Here is a 16,071-nt window from a genome sequence, read left to right as displayed (position 1 = left end):
AGGCTAATTTGTGTGTGTTGCAGGTGTTTGATGAGCGTGCTGGTAACTTTGAGGCCCATGCGGGTCGCCTGGGCGCAACAGCGGAGAAGGCGGCGGCCGTGGGATCAGCTAATAAAAACACAGTTGAGGGAATACAGGCTACCGTTAAACACACCAGAGAACTCACTCCACAGGTACGTGTGTGTGTGTGTCCACGGACTTAGTTTTTAGATAGACACAACAATGATGTTGATTATGAGTGTGTGTTCAGGTGACCTCCGCAGCTCGTATCCTGTTGAAGAATCCAGGTAACCAGGCGGCCTACGAACACTTTGACACCATGAAGAACCAGTGGATCGACAATGTAGAGAAACTCACTGGTAACACACACACACTCGCATGCATGCATATGCAACCACACACACACAGACACACACACACACACGTGGACACACACCCAAAGATTTCTGAAGGCTGTATACTGTATGTTTCACTCTTCCTCATGTCTCTTTGTGTGTCTGTGTGCTTGCATGCGTGTGTGTGCAGGTCTGGTGGATGAAGCCATAGACACCAAGTCTCTGCTGGATGCGTCTGAGGAGGCGATAAAGAAGGACATCGATAAGTGTCGTGTCGCCATAGCGAATGTACAGCCACAGATGCTAGTTGCCGGGGCGACCAGCATAGCTCGGCGAGCCAATCGCGTACTTCTGGTAGCGAAGAGAGAGGTGGAGAACTCAGAGGACCCATGGTTCAGAGAAGCAGTGAAACGTGCATCAGATATACTTAGCCACACTATATCACCTATGGTTATAGACGCTAAGGCTGTGGCCGGAAATATACAGTACCCAGGTACTTACACGCACACACACATATATGCCTTGTTTCTGCCACTTGTATGTACAGAATTTGACTGTATTTCATGCCCATACTCTCCCACTCAGCCCTTCAGAAGGCCTTTTTAGATTCTTGCCTCAGAATTCTGGCTGCTGTTGGGAAGGTCAGAGAAGCCTTCAGCCTCCCGGAACCAGACTTCCCCCCTCCACCCCCAGACCTAGACAAGCTACACGTGAGTACAAACACACACACACACACACACACACACACACACACACACACACACACACACACACACACACACACACACACACACACACACACACACACACACACACACACACACACACACACACACACACACACACACACACACACACACACACACACACACACACACACACACACACACTTACACAAACTCTTGAACTGTTTCAGCGTCAAGCATTGTTAATTAAAACAAGAAAAACAATGCTATCTGGGGCTTAGAGGGGGCCTACATCTCTCCGCCCGTCCAACCGTCTTTCTGACCGTCCGTCTGTTTGTCTGTCCCCTCCAGGTGAGTGATCAGGAGCAGGCCCCGCCTAAGCCCCCCCTACCAGAGGGAGAGGTGCCCCCACCCCGCCCCCCACCTCCAGAGGAGAAAGAGAGAGACAAAGATGAAGACTTTCCAGAGCAGAAGGCAGGAGAGCTGCTCAGTGAGCCCATGATGGTGGCTGCTAGGCAACTACACGATGAGGCACGCAAGTGGTCCAGCAAGGTCAGCACAAACACACACACACTATACATACACTGCTCTGGTGTTAGGGTGCTAGCCATTAGCTTTAGTGCAGCTGTAAGTATGTGCTAGTGTGTATGTGTGTTAGTGCAGGTGTTCATGCATTTCTCAGACAGGAGTAGACCTACTGTATACGGTTTAGCTGTGCTAGTAGGCCCTACCAGTGGTATTACTGTGGTAATGCAGGCTTAGTTCCAGTGGTAATGTAATCTATTGGGTTTAGTGCAGAGTTTTACTTCAGCTACTGTATTAATATCTACAGAGGAAGGATTGGTTATGACAAATAGGAGAGTTATGGAGGGGTTATGGTTATGATATAGGAGACATGTGGAGTGGTTGGGTATGACAGATGCGGTTCTCTGATGTCCTGTGTGTCTCTACTCTGAGTTGTGCAATAAAGGGATTTCTCCAACACAACTGTGTTGCTGAAATATGAAGATCTGGAAGCTGATTCCAATTTCAGACGAAAACTGGAAACTGTCATCTGAGAAAGGTGTCTGTTGCAAAATTCCCTTAACTTTACTAAAAATTCAAAAAATTCTCAGATTTTCCATAAATTGTAGGATTCCGTATTTCTTGCTTATTCCTTTCTGATTCCGGGAATCTTCCAACCAGGATTTCCGGAAAACCTGGGAATTTTGGGAAAGTTACGGGAATGGTTTAACCCTAAACAAGAGGACTAGAACAGAACAGTCTTACATTGTATGGACAAAAACACAATTCTCTCTCTGTCAGAGTCAGTATGGGTTTGGTTTCTGTCTGCTACACAACATTGAAACAATTATAGAATAATTGTGTACCTGTATCTAAATGAACACTGTCGCCCAGGCTGACTCCCTCTCCCCCTACCACAGCTCTCCTCATTGCTACCTGCCTAGCCCAACTCCTCCTTCCCCTCCTCTCTCCTCCCTGATAGAACTGTCTGCCTCTTCTCCTCTCTTCTTTCCGTTCTCCCCCAGTGGTAGTATCGCTTTTTCCCCTCCATTCTCTCATTCCTCTTCCTCCCGACTGTAGACTTCCTCTTGTCCTTCTCTCCACTCAGTGCCTGTCATACTAACGCTCTACTTTCTACATGCTGCCTCCCATCTTATCACTCTCCTCGTCCCTCCGCCTCTCTCCTCACCCCTATCCCTCCTACTCCACTCCACTCCCCTCCTCTCCTCACCCACCCCCAGCCTGAGGAAGAGGAGGGTGTAGAGGTAGATGATGAAGACGAGTTTACTGACGGTGAGGATGACTATGAGCCAGAGCTGTTAATGATGCCGTCTAATGGCAATGCAGTAAATCAACCCATCCTAGCCGCCGCACAATCGCTTCATCAGGAGGCGCGCAAGTGGTCCAGCAAGGTACTGGCCACTGCATCCCCTCTGCATCCTGCTGTTGAAAAAGTAACTTACTGTTACTATGGGAACAAGTAATTTACTGTTACTATGGGAACTTGTAATTTACTAGGATTGCGTTTTCAGAAAGGTGTAGACTACGTCCTGACTGCATCCCATCTGCACCGCTACTATGGAAACTCTCGGCTCTGCATCCTGCTGTAACCATGGGGACATCCAATCAGCTATGGCTGCTGCATTACTCCTGGACACTTAGTTGACACACAGTTGTGTTTACATTGCGTTGTTGGGGTTAAGGTTGCCTGTGAGGATTGTTGTTGGAATGGCACCTTTGTTGCACCTGCTGGATAAACTGATACTGGCTTCTCAAGTCCCTCCCTTGGGTAACTAAGTGGTTTAGAGGAGGAGCCAGACGCTCTGACTCTGCCTTTGTCCAACCTGTGAAGCCAAGGATGACAGTTTCTCAATACTTTCTGGGTGACGTAGTGTTCCTAGCTGCCTGCTGTTGGTAGGATGACACTTCCTGCTTTGCCTGATAATAAATATTAACCTCCACCTGACCATCATCACATGGTATAAGCTATCCGGATGTATGTGAGTGTGTGTGAACGTGCATGCCTGAGTGTTGTAAAACATTCTAAATCAAGCTCAAGAAAACTAACTTTTGGACTACACATTTGCATTACACATGATCGTCAACCATTGAAGATCAATGTCTGAGAACATACATGTATGAAAGACAGAGGCATGGAGATGTGGAACGTGAAACACGTCAGATGCATTCAGGAGTACCCCACCCATCCACAATACTAACTCCCTCTTTCCCATTGTCCCTCCCCCCAATCTCCCCCATCACACCCTTCACCTTTTCCCCTTCCCCCCCTTCCTCCACAGGGAAATGACATCATTGCGGCGGCCAAGAGGATGGCGTTGCTGATGGCTGAGATGTCTCGGTTGGTACGTGGCGGCAGCGGTAATAAGCGGGCTATGATCCAGTGTGCTAAAGACATTGCCAAAGCCTCGGATGAGGTCACCCGGTTGGCCAAAGAGGTGGCCAAGCAGTGTACTGACCGACGCATCAGAACCAACCTGCTGCAGGTACTCAAGCACGCACATACAAACACGCACCTGCACGCACACTCGCTCAGGGGGTGTACTGTAACATGCTGTTTGTATCCAGGTGTGTGAGCGTATCCCCACCATCAGTACTCAGCTGAAGATCCTGTCAACAGTCAAAGCCACCATGCTGGGACGAACCAACATCAGCGAGGAGGAGTCTGAACAAGTGAGAGAGAAAATTAAGAAAAAAAATCCTCAGCAAATCTACACACAATACCTCATACCGACAAAACAAAAACAGGTTTTTCAATTTAAAAAGAAAATGTATTAAAAGTAAAAAAACAGAAATACCTTATTTACATAAGTATTCAGACAGCTTGCTATGAAACTTGAAATTGAGCTCAGGTGCATCCTGTTTCCATTGATCATCGTTTGATGTTTCTACAACTTAATTGAAGTCCACCTGTGGAATATTCAATGGATTGGATATGATTTGGAAAGGCACACACTCTGTCTATACAAGGTTCCACAGTTGACAGTGCATGTCAGAGCAAAAACTAAGCCATGAAGGAATTGTCCGTAGAGCTCCAAGACAGGATTGTGTCGAGGCACAGATGTGGGGAAGAGTACCAACAAATGTATGCAGCCTAGAAGGTCCCCAAAAACACAATGCCCTCCATCATTCTTAAATGGAAGAAGTTTGGAACCACAAAGACTCTTCCTTGAGCTGGCCACCCCGCCAAACTGAGCAATCAGGGGAGAAGGACCTTAGTCAAGGAAGTGACCAAGAACCCGATGGTCACTCTGACCGAGCTCTAGAGTTCCTCTGTGGAGATGGGAGAATCTTCCAGAAGGACAACTATCTCTTGAGAACACCAATCAGGCCGGAAGCCACTCCTCAGTAAAAGGCAAATGACAGCCCGCTTGGAGTTTTCCAAATGGAACCTAAAGACTCTCAGACCATGAGAAACAAGATTATCTGGTCTGATGTAACCAAGATTCAACTCTTTGGCCTGAATGCCAAGCATTATGTCTGGAGGAAACCGGGCACCATCCCTACGGTGAAGCATGGTGGTGGCAGCATCATGCTGTGGGGATGTTTTTCAGCAGCAGGGACTGGGAGACTAGTCAGGATCGAAGGAAATATGAACAGAGCAAAGTACTGAGAGATCCTTGATGAAAACCTGCTCCAGAGCGTTCATGATGTCAGACTGGGAAGGAAAGTTCACCTTCCAAAAGGAACACGAGACAATGTAGGACTGGCTTCGGGACAAGTCCCTGAATGTCCTTGAGTGGCCCAGCCAGAGCCCGGACTTGAACACCGATTGAACATCTGCAGAGATCTCCCCAAATACATACCCAAGACTCGAGGCTGTATTTGCTGCTTCAACAAACTATTGAGTAAAGGGTCTGAATACTTATATAAATGTGATATATATATATAAATGAGCAAAAATGTCTAAAAACCTATTTTTGTTATGTAATTATGGGGTATTGTGTGTAGAGGATAAAAACAATTTAATCGATATTAGAATAAGGCTGTAACCTAACAAATTGTGGAAAAAGTCAAAGGTCTGAATACTTTCTGAAGGCACTCTATATATTTTCAAACCTGTTTCAACTCCCTTGCTCCCCCAATGGCCACAGTGTTTAACCTCTCTCTCACTCTCTCCCTCCAACATCCAGGCTACAGAGATGCTGGTCCATAATGCCCAGAACCTGATGCTGTCAGTCAAGGAGACCGTGAGAGAGGCCGAGGCTGCTTCAATCAAGATCCGCACCGATGCAGGCTTCACCCTGCGCTGGGTCCGCAAGACCCCCTGGTACCAGTAACACACACTGGTGCCAACATACACATACAAACAAACAGGTGTAGTTTTACGGCATACTCTGTATGTGTAGTTAGTAGAGTACACTTAACGACATCCCTGTTGAAATAAGTTTGAGTTGTTAGCTCCAAAGTTCAATTTATCCGTTACCATGTTATTATGTAGGACAACAGCTTCAATATATATTTTTTGTATGTTGGGTTTCAAGAGTTTTTTTAGCATGAAGAGTTTTTATATTTTCTAAACATGGTGACTTCTTTTTTTACCTGTCCCATTCTAAATGAATGTCACCGGCCCACTTCAACCACTGGTACACAACGAATGGGTTCTAAATGCCACCCTATTCCCTATATGTCGCACTACTTTTGACTACAGCCCTATGGGTCCTGATCAAAAGTAGAGCACTACATAGGGAATAGCATGTGACATACAGTGACAGCTTTGTTTGTATGATGTTAATATGATATGAAGTGAGTGATATGCTATTTATTGACTTCTGGAAGCTGTCAGGCTGGCGTGTTGGTTGGTGCTCAAGAGATGCTTCCTGTGTTTTTACTGAATTTTATTTGACATGTCACAAACATCACCAAAGACTTTGTTTTACACCACTGTATATGAACATACACTATACACTACCGTTGGAAAGTTTGGAGTCACTTAGAAATTTTGCCAATTAAAATAACACAAAATTGATCAGAAATACAATGTAGACATTGTTAATGTTTTAAATGACTATTGTAGCTAAAAAAACGGCAGATTTTTTTAACGGAATATCTACATTGGCGTACAGAGGCCCATTATCAGAAACCATCACTCCTGCGTTCCAATGGCACATTGTTAGCTAATCCACGTTTATCATTTTAAAAATGCTAATTGATTATTAGAAAACCCTTTTGCAATTATGTAAGCACAGCTGAAAACGGTTGTGCTGATTTAAAGAAGCAATGAAACTGGCCTTCATTAGACTAATTGAGTATTTGGAGCATCAGCATGTGTGAGTTTGATTACAGGCTCAAAATGGCTCGAAACAAAACTTTCTTCTGAAACTCGTCAGTCTTATTGCTTAAGGCCAGACTTAAGGCCAGTTTTATTGCTTTCTTAATCAGGACAACAGTTTTCGGCTGTGCTAACATAATTGCAAAAGGGTTTTCTAATGATCAATTAGGCTTTTAGCTAACACAACGTGCCATTGGAACACGGGAGTGATGGTTGCTGATAATGGGCCTCTGAACGTCTATGTAGATATTCCACAAAAAAATCTGCCGTTTCCAGCTACAATAGTCGTTTACAACGTGTCTAAACTGTATTTCTGATCCATTTGATGTTATTTTAAATGGACAAAAAACGTGCTTTTCTTTCAAAAACGAGGACATTTCTAAGTGACTCCAAACTTTTGAACAATAGTGTTTATACAAAAGTATGTGGACACCCCTTCAAATGAGTGGGTTTGGTATATTTCAGCCACACCCGTTGCTGGCAGGTGTATAAAATCGAGCACACAATCATGCAATCTCCAGAGACAAACAATGGCAGTAGAATGGCCTTACTGAAGAGATCAGTGATTTTCAACGGGGCACCGTCATAGGATGCCACCTTTCCAACATGTCAGTTCATCAAATTTTTGCCCTGCTAGAGCTGCCACGGTCAACAGTAAGTGCTGCTATTGTGAAGTGGAAACGTATAGGAGCAACAAAGGCTCAATGGTAGGCCACACAAGCTCACAGAACGGTAACACAGAGTGCAGAGGCGCGTAAAAATTGTGTGTCCTTGGTTGCAACACTCACTACCGACTTCTAAACTTCCTCTGGAAGCATTGTCAGCACAAGAACTGTTCGTCGGGAGCTTCATGAAATGGGTTTCCATGGCCGAGCAGCACAAGCCTAAGATCACCATGTGCAATGCCAAGTGTCGGCTGGAGTGGTGTAAAGCTTTCCGCCATTGGACTCTGGAGCAGTGGAAACGCGTTCTCTGGAGTGATGAATCACGCTTCACCATCTGGCATTCTTGATGGCCGAATCTGGGTTTGCTGTTTCCCAAGAAAGAGCTACATGCCCCAATGCATAGTATCAACTGTAAAGATTGGTGGAGGAGTAATAATGGTCTGGGGAAGTTTTCCAAAGTTCGGGCTAGGCCCCTTAATTCCAGTGAAGGGAAGTCTTAACGCTACAGTATTCAATGCCATTCTAGACGATTCTGTGCTTCCAACTGTGTGGCAACAGTTTGTAGAAGGCCCTTTCCTGTTTCAGCATGACAATGCTCTCATGCACAAAGCAAGGTCTATACAGAACTGGTTTGTCGAGATCGGTGTGGAAGAACTTGACCCCATCGGACACCTTTGGCATGAATTGGAACGCCAACTGCGAGCCAGGCCTAATCACCCAACATCAGTGCCCGACCTCAATCATGCATGCTCTTGCGGCTGAATGGAAGCAAGTCCCCGCAGCAATGTTCCAACATCTAGAGGAAATCCTTCCCAGAAGAGTGGTGGCTGTTATAGCATCAAAGGAAGGACCAACTCCATTTTAATGCCCATGATTTTGTAATGAGATGTTTGATGAGCAGGTGTCCATATACTTTTGGTCATGTAGTGTATGATAGGACTTTCTGACAACCTTAAAAGCACAATTAATGCAGATGTAAAGATCAAGTTAGAAAACACTGAATGTACTCAAGTTTATTAGAACCTTGTTTTCTGGAGTTCAAAAGACAATTAAATAAGATTGTTTTGCAGTGTGATTGTGACACTGATTAGATTATTATTTTCTGTATGTTCCATGTAACAGTTGAACTGTTAGTTTGGTACTTTTTCATGAGTGAACACTAAAGCCAATCTTTACAGTTACACATCCCGTCCACCTGCTCTATCAGTGTGAATGTGTTTGTCTGTGATATATGTTTATGTGTGTGCGCATGCAAGCATTGGTATTAAGCTGTAATGGTTAAGGCCGGTAAAGCACCACAGTACTGCGTAGGGTAAAGCAGCCTACAAGCTGGGTTTAAGGCTGTCAATACTATGGTTTATGCTGGTACAGTACAGGTGGCAGTTCTAAAAATGTATAATTTTATTTTTAGCCAGCTAACTTTCCAAAATTGCTTGAAATAACTTAATGTTTTTGAGAAATGCGACTGTTTATTAAAGTTTGGTGGCTAACTTGATAGTCCCGATATCTGGAATACCCCACGTTAACAAGCTTTATTTATGTTATTATGGTTACATATTGAGCATGTAGTCACTGAGCACCCTGTCCATGTATAGGTGTGTTGTGTGCACAGGGTTAGGGTGTGTATTCTGTGAATGTACGTATAAAACACTATCAGACAGCCTGCCAACACATACATTGTATTGTGCCTTGGAATAATAAAGAAAACAACATTCAAATATATTTTATCTTTCATTTATATATTACATCTACAGTGCCTCCAGAAAGTATTCACATCCCTTGACTTTTACATTTACATTACATTTAAGTCATTTAGCAGACGCTCTTATCCAGAGCGACTTACAAATTGGTGCATACACCTTATGACAACCAGTGGAACAGCCACTTGCATCTAAATCTTGTTGGGGGAGAAGGGGGGGGGTGAGAAGGATTACTTACCCTATCCTAGGTATTCCTTGAAGAGGTGGGGTTTCAGGTGTCTCCGGAAGGTGGTGATTGACTCCGCTGTCCTGGCGTCGTGAGGGAGTTTGTTCCACCATTGGGGGCCAGAGCAGCGAACAGTTTTGACTGGGCTGAGCGGGAACTGTACTTCCTCAGTGGTAGGGAGGCGAGCAGGCCAGAGGTGGATGAACGCAGTGCCCTTGTTTGGGTGTAGGGCCTGATCAGAGCCTGGAGGTACTGAGGTGCCGTTCCCCTCACAGCTCCGTGGCGAGCACCATGGTCTTGTAGCGGATGCGAGCTTCAACTGGAAGCCAGTGGAGAGAGCGGAGGAGCGGGGTGACGTGAGAGAACTTGGGAAGGTTGAACACCAGACGGGCTGCGGCGTTCTGGATGAGTTGTAGGGGTTTAATGGCACAGGCAGGGAGCCCAGCCAACAGCGAGTTGCAGTAATCAAGACGGGAGATGACAAGTGCCTGGATTAGGACCTGCGCCGCTTCCTGTGTGAGGCAGGGTCGTACTCTGCGGATGTTGTAGAGCATGAACCTACAGGAACGGGACACCGCCTTGATGTTAGTTGAGAACGTCAGGGTGTTGTCCAGGATCACGCCAAGGTTCTTAGCGCTCTGGGAGGAGGACACAATGGAGTTGTCAACCGTGATGGCGAGATCATGGAACGGGCAGTCCTTCCCCGGGAGGAAGAGGAGCTCCGTCTTGCTGAGGTTCAGCTTGAGGTGGTGATCCGTCATCCACACTGATATGTCTGCCAGACATGCAGAGATGCGATTCGCCACCTGGTCATCAGAAGGGGGAAAGGAGAAGATTAATTGTGTGTCGTCTGCATAGCAATGATAGGAGAGACCATGTGAGGTTATGACAGAGCCAAGTGACTTGGTGTATAGCGAGAATAAGAGAGGGCCTAGAACAGAGCCCTGGGGGACACCAGTGGTGAGAGCGCGTGGTGAGGAGACAGATTCTCGCCACGCCACCTGGTAGGAGCGACCTGTCAGGTAGGACGCAATCCAAGCGTGGGCCGCGCCGGAGATGCCCAACTCGGAGAGGGTGGAGAGGAGGATCTGATGGTTCACAGTATCGAAGGCAGCCGATAGGTCTAGAAGGATGAGAGCAGAGGAGAGAGAGTTAGCTTTAGCAGTGCGGAGCGCCTCCGTGATACAGAGAAGAGCAGTCTCAGTTGAATGACTAGTCTTGAAACCTGACTGATTTGGATCAAGAAGGTCATTCTGAGAGAGATAGCGGTAGAGCTGGCCAAGGACGGCACGCTCAAGAGTTTTGGAGAGAAAGAGAGAAGGGATACTGGTCTGTAGTTGTTGACATCGGAGGGATCGAGTGTAGGTTTTTTCAGAAGGGGTGCAACTCTCGCTCTCTTGAAGACGGGAGGGACGTAGCCAGCGGTCAGGGATGAGTTGATGAGCGAGGTGAGGTAAGGAGAAGGTCTCCGGAAATGGTCTGGAGAAGAGAGGAGGGGATAGGGTCAAGCGGGCAGGTTGTTGGGCGGCCGGCCGTCACAAGACGCGAGATTTCATCTGGAGAGAGAGGGAGAAAGAGGTCAGAGCATAGGGTAGGGCAGTGTGAGCAGAACCAGCGGTGTCGTTTGACTTAGCAAACGAGGATCGGATGTCATCGACCTTCTTTTCAAAATGGTTGACGAAGTCATCTGCAGAGAGGGAGGAGGGAGGGGGGGGATTCAGGAGGGAGGAGAAGGTGGCAAAGAGCTTCCTAGGGTTAGAGGCAGATGCTTGGAATTTAGAATGGTAGAAAGTGGCTTTAGCAGCAGAGACAGAGGAGGAAAAATGTAGAGAGGAGGGAGTGAAAGGATGCCAGGTCCGCAGGGAGGCGAGTTTTCCTCCATTTCCGCTCGGCTGCCCGGAGCCCTGTTTCCCTCATTGTTGTTACAGCCTGAATTTAAAATTGCTAAAATAAATTGTGTCACTGGCCTAGACACAATACTGCATAATGTCAAAATGGAATTAGAGTGAGATCAAGTACTCCAGTACTTTGGATTTGAAATTATACAATAACTAAGGAGGTTAAGGTGCAGACCCTTTAATTTAAGGGTATTTCCATCCATATCAGATAAACCGCGTACAAAATACAGCACTTCTGTACATTGTCCCCTAATTTTAGGGGACCAAAAGTATTGGAACAAATTAAATTATGTATTACAGTAGTAAAAAGTTAAGTATACTGAAAAAAATATAAATGCAACATGTAGTGAAATTTTCCATACACACAAAACGCTTATTTCTCTCAAATTGTGTGCGCAAATTAGTTTATTTCCCTGTTAGTGAGCATTTCATCTTAGCCAGGATAATCCATCCACCTGACAGGTGTGGCATATCAAGAAACTGATTAAACAGCATGATCATTACACAGGTGCACCTTGTGCTGGGGGACAATAAAAGGACACTAAAATGTGCCATTCATCCACCGCAATCACCTCGTTTCAGCATAATAATGCAATGCCCCATGTAGCAATGATCTGTACACAATTCCTGGAAGCTGAAAATCCCAGTCCCAGTTCTTCCATGGCCTGCACACTCACTAGACATGTCACCCATTGAGCATGTTTGAGATGCTCTGGATTGGCGTGTAAGACAGTGTGTGCCAGTCCCGCCAATATCCAGCAACTTCGCACAGCCATTGAAGAGGAGTGGGAAAACATTCCACAGGCCACAATTAACAGTCTGATCAACTCTATGCGAAGGAGATTTGTCACGCTGCATGAGACAAATGGGGATCACAACAGATACTGACTGGTTTTCTGATCCAACAATTTTTTAAAGGTATCTGTGACCAAGAGATACATATCTGTAGTCCTAGTCGTGAAATCCATAGATTAGGGCCTAATGAATTTATTTCAATTGACTGACTTCCTTATAAATCAAATCACATTTTATTTGCAATATGCGCCGAATACAACAACACCGTAGTGAAATTCTTGTACATGTAGGTAAAAAAAGTGACAATGCATAGATAATAAACAGAGTAGCAGCAACGTACGGGGGTGGGGGAGGTCAATGCAAATAGTCTGGGTAGACATTTGATTAGCTGTTCAGGAGTCTGATAGTTTGGGGGTAGAAGCTGTTAAGAAGCCTTTTGGACCTAGACTAGCTCCGGTACCACTTGCCGTGCAGAAGCAGAGAGAACAGTCTATGACTAAGGTTGCTGAAGTCTTTGACAATTTTTATGGCCTTTCTCTGACACCGCCTGGTATAGAGGTCCTGCTTGGCAGGAAGCTTGGCCCCAGTGATGTACTGGGCCGTACGAACTACCCTCTATAGGTCGGACGCCAAGCAATTGCCATACCAGGCAGTGATACAACCAGTCAAGATGCTCTCGATGGTGCAGCTGTAGAACTTTGAGGGTCTGAGGACCCATGCCAAATCTTTTGGGTCTCCTGAGGGGGAATAGGCTTTGTCGTGCCCTCTTCTTGACTGGCTGGTGTGTTTGGACCATGAGTTTGTTGGTGATGTGGACACCAAGCAACTTGAAGCTCTCAACCTGCTCCACTACAGCCCGGTCAATGAGAATGGAGGCATGCTCGGTCCTCCTTTTCCTGTAGTCCACAATCATTTCCTTTGTCTTGATCATGGCCAGGTCTTTGAACTCCTCCCTTAAGGCTGTCTTGTCGGTGATCAAGCCTACTGTTGTGTCATCGGCAAACTTAATGATGCTGTTGGTCGTGCCTGGCTATGCAGTCATGAGTGAACAGGTAGTACAGGAGGGGCTTGAGCACGCACCCCGAAGGGGCCCCTGTGTTGAGGATCAGTGTGGCGTGTGTGTTGTTACCCGTACCACCTGGGGGCGGCCTGTCAGGAAGTCCAGGATCCAGTTGCAGAGGGAGGTGTTTAGTCTGAGGGTCCTTAGCTTAGTGATGAGCTTTGAGGGCACTATGGTGAACACTGAGCTGTAGTCAATGAATAGCATTCTCACATAGGTGTTCATTTTGTCCAGGTGGGAAAGGACAATGTGGAGTGCAATAGAGAGTGCATCATCTGTGGCTCTTCAAAAACAAGGACAATTCTAAGTGATACCAAGATTTTGAACAGTAGTGTACATAGACTTGAAATCTCTGGACACTTTAATAAATGGAACACTAGTCACTTCAATAATGTTTACATATTTTGCATTACTCAACTCGTATGTATATACTGTATTCTATTCTACTGTATCTTAGTCTATGCCACTCTGACATTGCTCGTCCATATATTTATATATTCTTAATTCTATTCCTTTACTTAGATTTGTGTGTATTGGGTATATGTTGTGACATTTTTAGCTATTACTGCACTGTCAGAGCTAGAAACAAGCTTTTCGCTACACCTAAAATAACATCTGCTAAACACGTGTATGTGACCAATACAATTTTATTTGGATGCATTTGCTTCAGGTTGTGTTTTGCCCAATATGAACTGACTGGAGTAATTTTCTTTCTAAGTGAGTACACTGAAGAAAAATATAAATGTGTTGGTCCCATATTTCATGAGCTGAAACAAAAGATCCCAGAAATGTTCCATACGCATAAAGCGCATATTTCTCTCAAATGTTGTGCACAAATTTGTGTACAACCCTGTTCGTGATTAAACATGATCATTACACAGGTGGACCTTGTGCTGGGGACAATAAAATGCCACTCTAAAATGTGCATTTTGTCACAATGCAACGCCAAAGATGTCTCAAGTTAAAAAGGAGAGTGCAACATACATTCTGAGTGCAGGAATGTCCAACAGAGCTGTTGCCAGATAATTGACTATACATTTATCTACCATAAGCCACCTCCAACATTGTTTTAGAGAATTTGGCAGTACGTCCAACCGGCCTCACAGCTGCAGACCACGTGTTACCACGCCAGTCCACGACCTCCACATCCAGCTTCTTCACTTGCGGGATTGTCTGAGACCAGAAAGCCAGACAGCTGATGAAACTGTTGGTTTGCACAATCGAAGAATGTCTGCCCACTGTCAGTAACTGTCTCAGGTAAACTAATCTGTGTGCTCGTTGTCCTCACCAGGGTCTTAACCTGATTGATTGCTAGAAAAGTGTGCTCTTCACTGATTAATCCCGGTTTCAAATGTACCGGGCAGATAGCTTCATGTGGGTCAGCTGTTTGCTGATGTCGAAGTTGTGAACAGAGTGTAATAGCAATTTGAACGCACAGAGATTCCATCACAAACATTGGCACAGACACACGATACTATACATTCAGATGGATTTAGTAATGTAGATATGTGGTAGTGGTGGAGTAGGGGCCTGAGGGCACACAGTGTGTTGTGAAATCTGTGAATGTATTGTTATATTTAAAAAAAAATGGTATAAACTGCCTTAAATTTTGCTGGACCCCAGGAAGAGAAGCTGCTGCTTTGGCAGCAGCTAATGGGAATCCATAATAAATAAATGCAAATACCGAGACGCAATCCTGAGGCTCATTGTCGTGCTAAACATCCGCTGCCATCACCTTGATTCAGCATGATAATGCACGGCCCCCTGTACACAATTCCTGGAAGCTGAAAATGTCCCAGTTCTTTTATGGCTTGCATCCTCACCAGACATATCACCCATTGAGATGTTTGGGACACTCTGGATCGATGTTAACAACAGCGTGTTCCAGTTCCCGCCAATTATCCAGCAACTTTGTACAGCCATTGAAGAGGAGTGGGTCAACAGCCTGCTCAACTCAATGCTAAGGAGATGTTGTGCTTATCTTCATATTTTTTGTTCAGTGTAGATAAGATGTTTCTGAACACTTCTAAATTAATCCTGAAAAATGCCATGATGATTATTGTGCCTCTAACTTTCTCACTCATCAGTATTCACGATTAATTCATGATTATGCATAATCATGGTAGCATCCACATTAACCACATTACTCTAACCCTCTATGGGAAAATGTCTATTGTGCATCAGGCATGACAAATTCCAGATAGCACATTTCATTCCTTGGAACTTACGTGGGAACGTATTTTGAATTTTAGTTTGCAGGGAGGTTTTAAAAACATTATTTGAATAATAAAATAATTTGGTAATAAAATAAGTTTGAGAACATTCTAAAATGTTGTGACCCCAAACTTTCACTAAGACTTTTAATTACACTGCTAGCTTACATTTGGGATAACTGTTCTGAACTCCAAGCACCCGGCTCATGGAAACTAATTTAAGCATTAAATCATGCAAACATAAATGTTTTATTGTGGCATGCCGTCCCGTCAGTGACATTCTAACCTATGATCTTCTTGACTTCATCCGTGCATTTCGTCCACTGCACCACCAGGAAGGAGCTGGCATGCCATGTTTTTTAACTCATACAAAGCTGTTAATTTTAGTCTATTCAAACAGAACCCATTTCAAAGAAAACAAGTTCAAGCCAACACACCTGAACACACTTAACAAGATAGAGGATAGAGAGTTTTGTTGACGATGAGAATTCATGTTTTTAAATAACATTCTTAGAACATTACAAAATATTTACAGCAAGTTTTCTTAATGTTCTGAGAACATGACTTTAAATAGAACCATGAGGAAACCTGCAGAAAACATTATGCTGAAGTACTGACATTTCCACAGAAGAACATTGATTCTTAATGTTCTCTGAACTTTGAGAACATTCCCAATGTCAAACAAGTTGGAGAATGTTC

General features: G+C 44.8%; 1 protein-coding gene across 5 annotated transcripts in view; it reads left to right on the top strand.

Annotated features, from left to right (window-relative positions):
• The window catches only part of LOC118370373 (vinculin), a 76,056-nt gene that overhangs the window by 52,760 nt on the left and 7,225 nt on the right, over positions 1–16,071 (top strand). For 2 of the 5 annotated variants that reach the window (XM_035755331.2, XM_052478456.1), the window contains 9 exons: positions 24–173; positions 251–359; positions 526–828; positions 921–1,045; positions 1,373–1,573; positions 2,767–2,937; positions 3,826–4,029; positions 4,112–4,216; positions 5,677–7,929. In XM_035755331.2, the coding sequence (XP_035611224.1) occupies positions 24–173; positions 251–359; positions 526–828; positions 921–1,045; positions 1,373–1,573; positions 2,767–2,937; positions 3,826–4,029; positions 4,112–4,216; positions 5,677–5,823 (1,515 nt within the window). In that variant the 3' untranslated portion in view covers positions 5,824–7,929. Of the gene's footprint in view, positions 1–23; positions 174–250; positions 360–525; positions 829–920; positions 1,046–1,372; positions 1,574–2,766; positions 2,938–3,825; positions 4,030–4,111; positions 4,217–5,676; positions 7,930–16,071 lie in introns of those variants that run through there. The other 3 variants (XM_035755334.2, XM_052478458.1, XM_052478457.1) reach the window with 2 other exon arrangements.

The sequence above is a fragment of the Oncorhynchus keta genome, chromosome 2 (assembly GCF_023373465.1).
Source record: "Oncorhynchus keta strain PuntledgeMale-10-30-2019 chromosome 2, Oket_V2, whole genome shotgun sequence".
Taxonomy (NCBI): Eukaryota; Metazoa; Chordata; class Actinopteri; order Salmoniformes; family Salmonidae; genus Oncorhynchus; species Oncorhynchus keta.
Note: the sequence above shows the minus strand (reverse complement) of the source record. Positions and strands in the feature narration are given on the sequence as shown.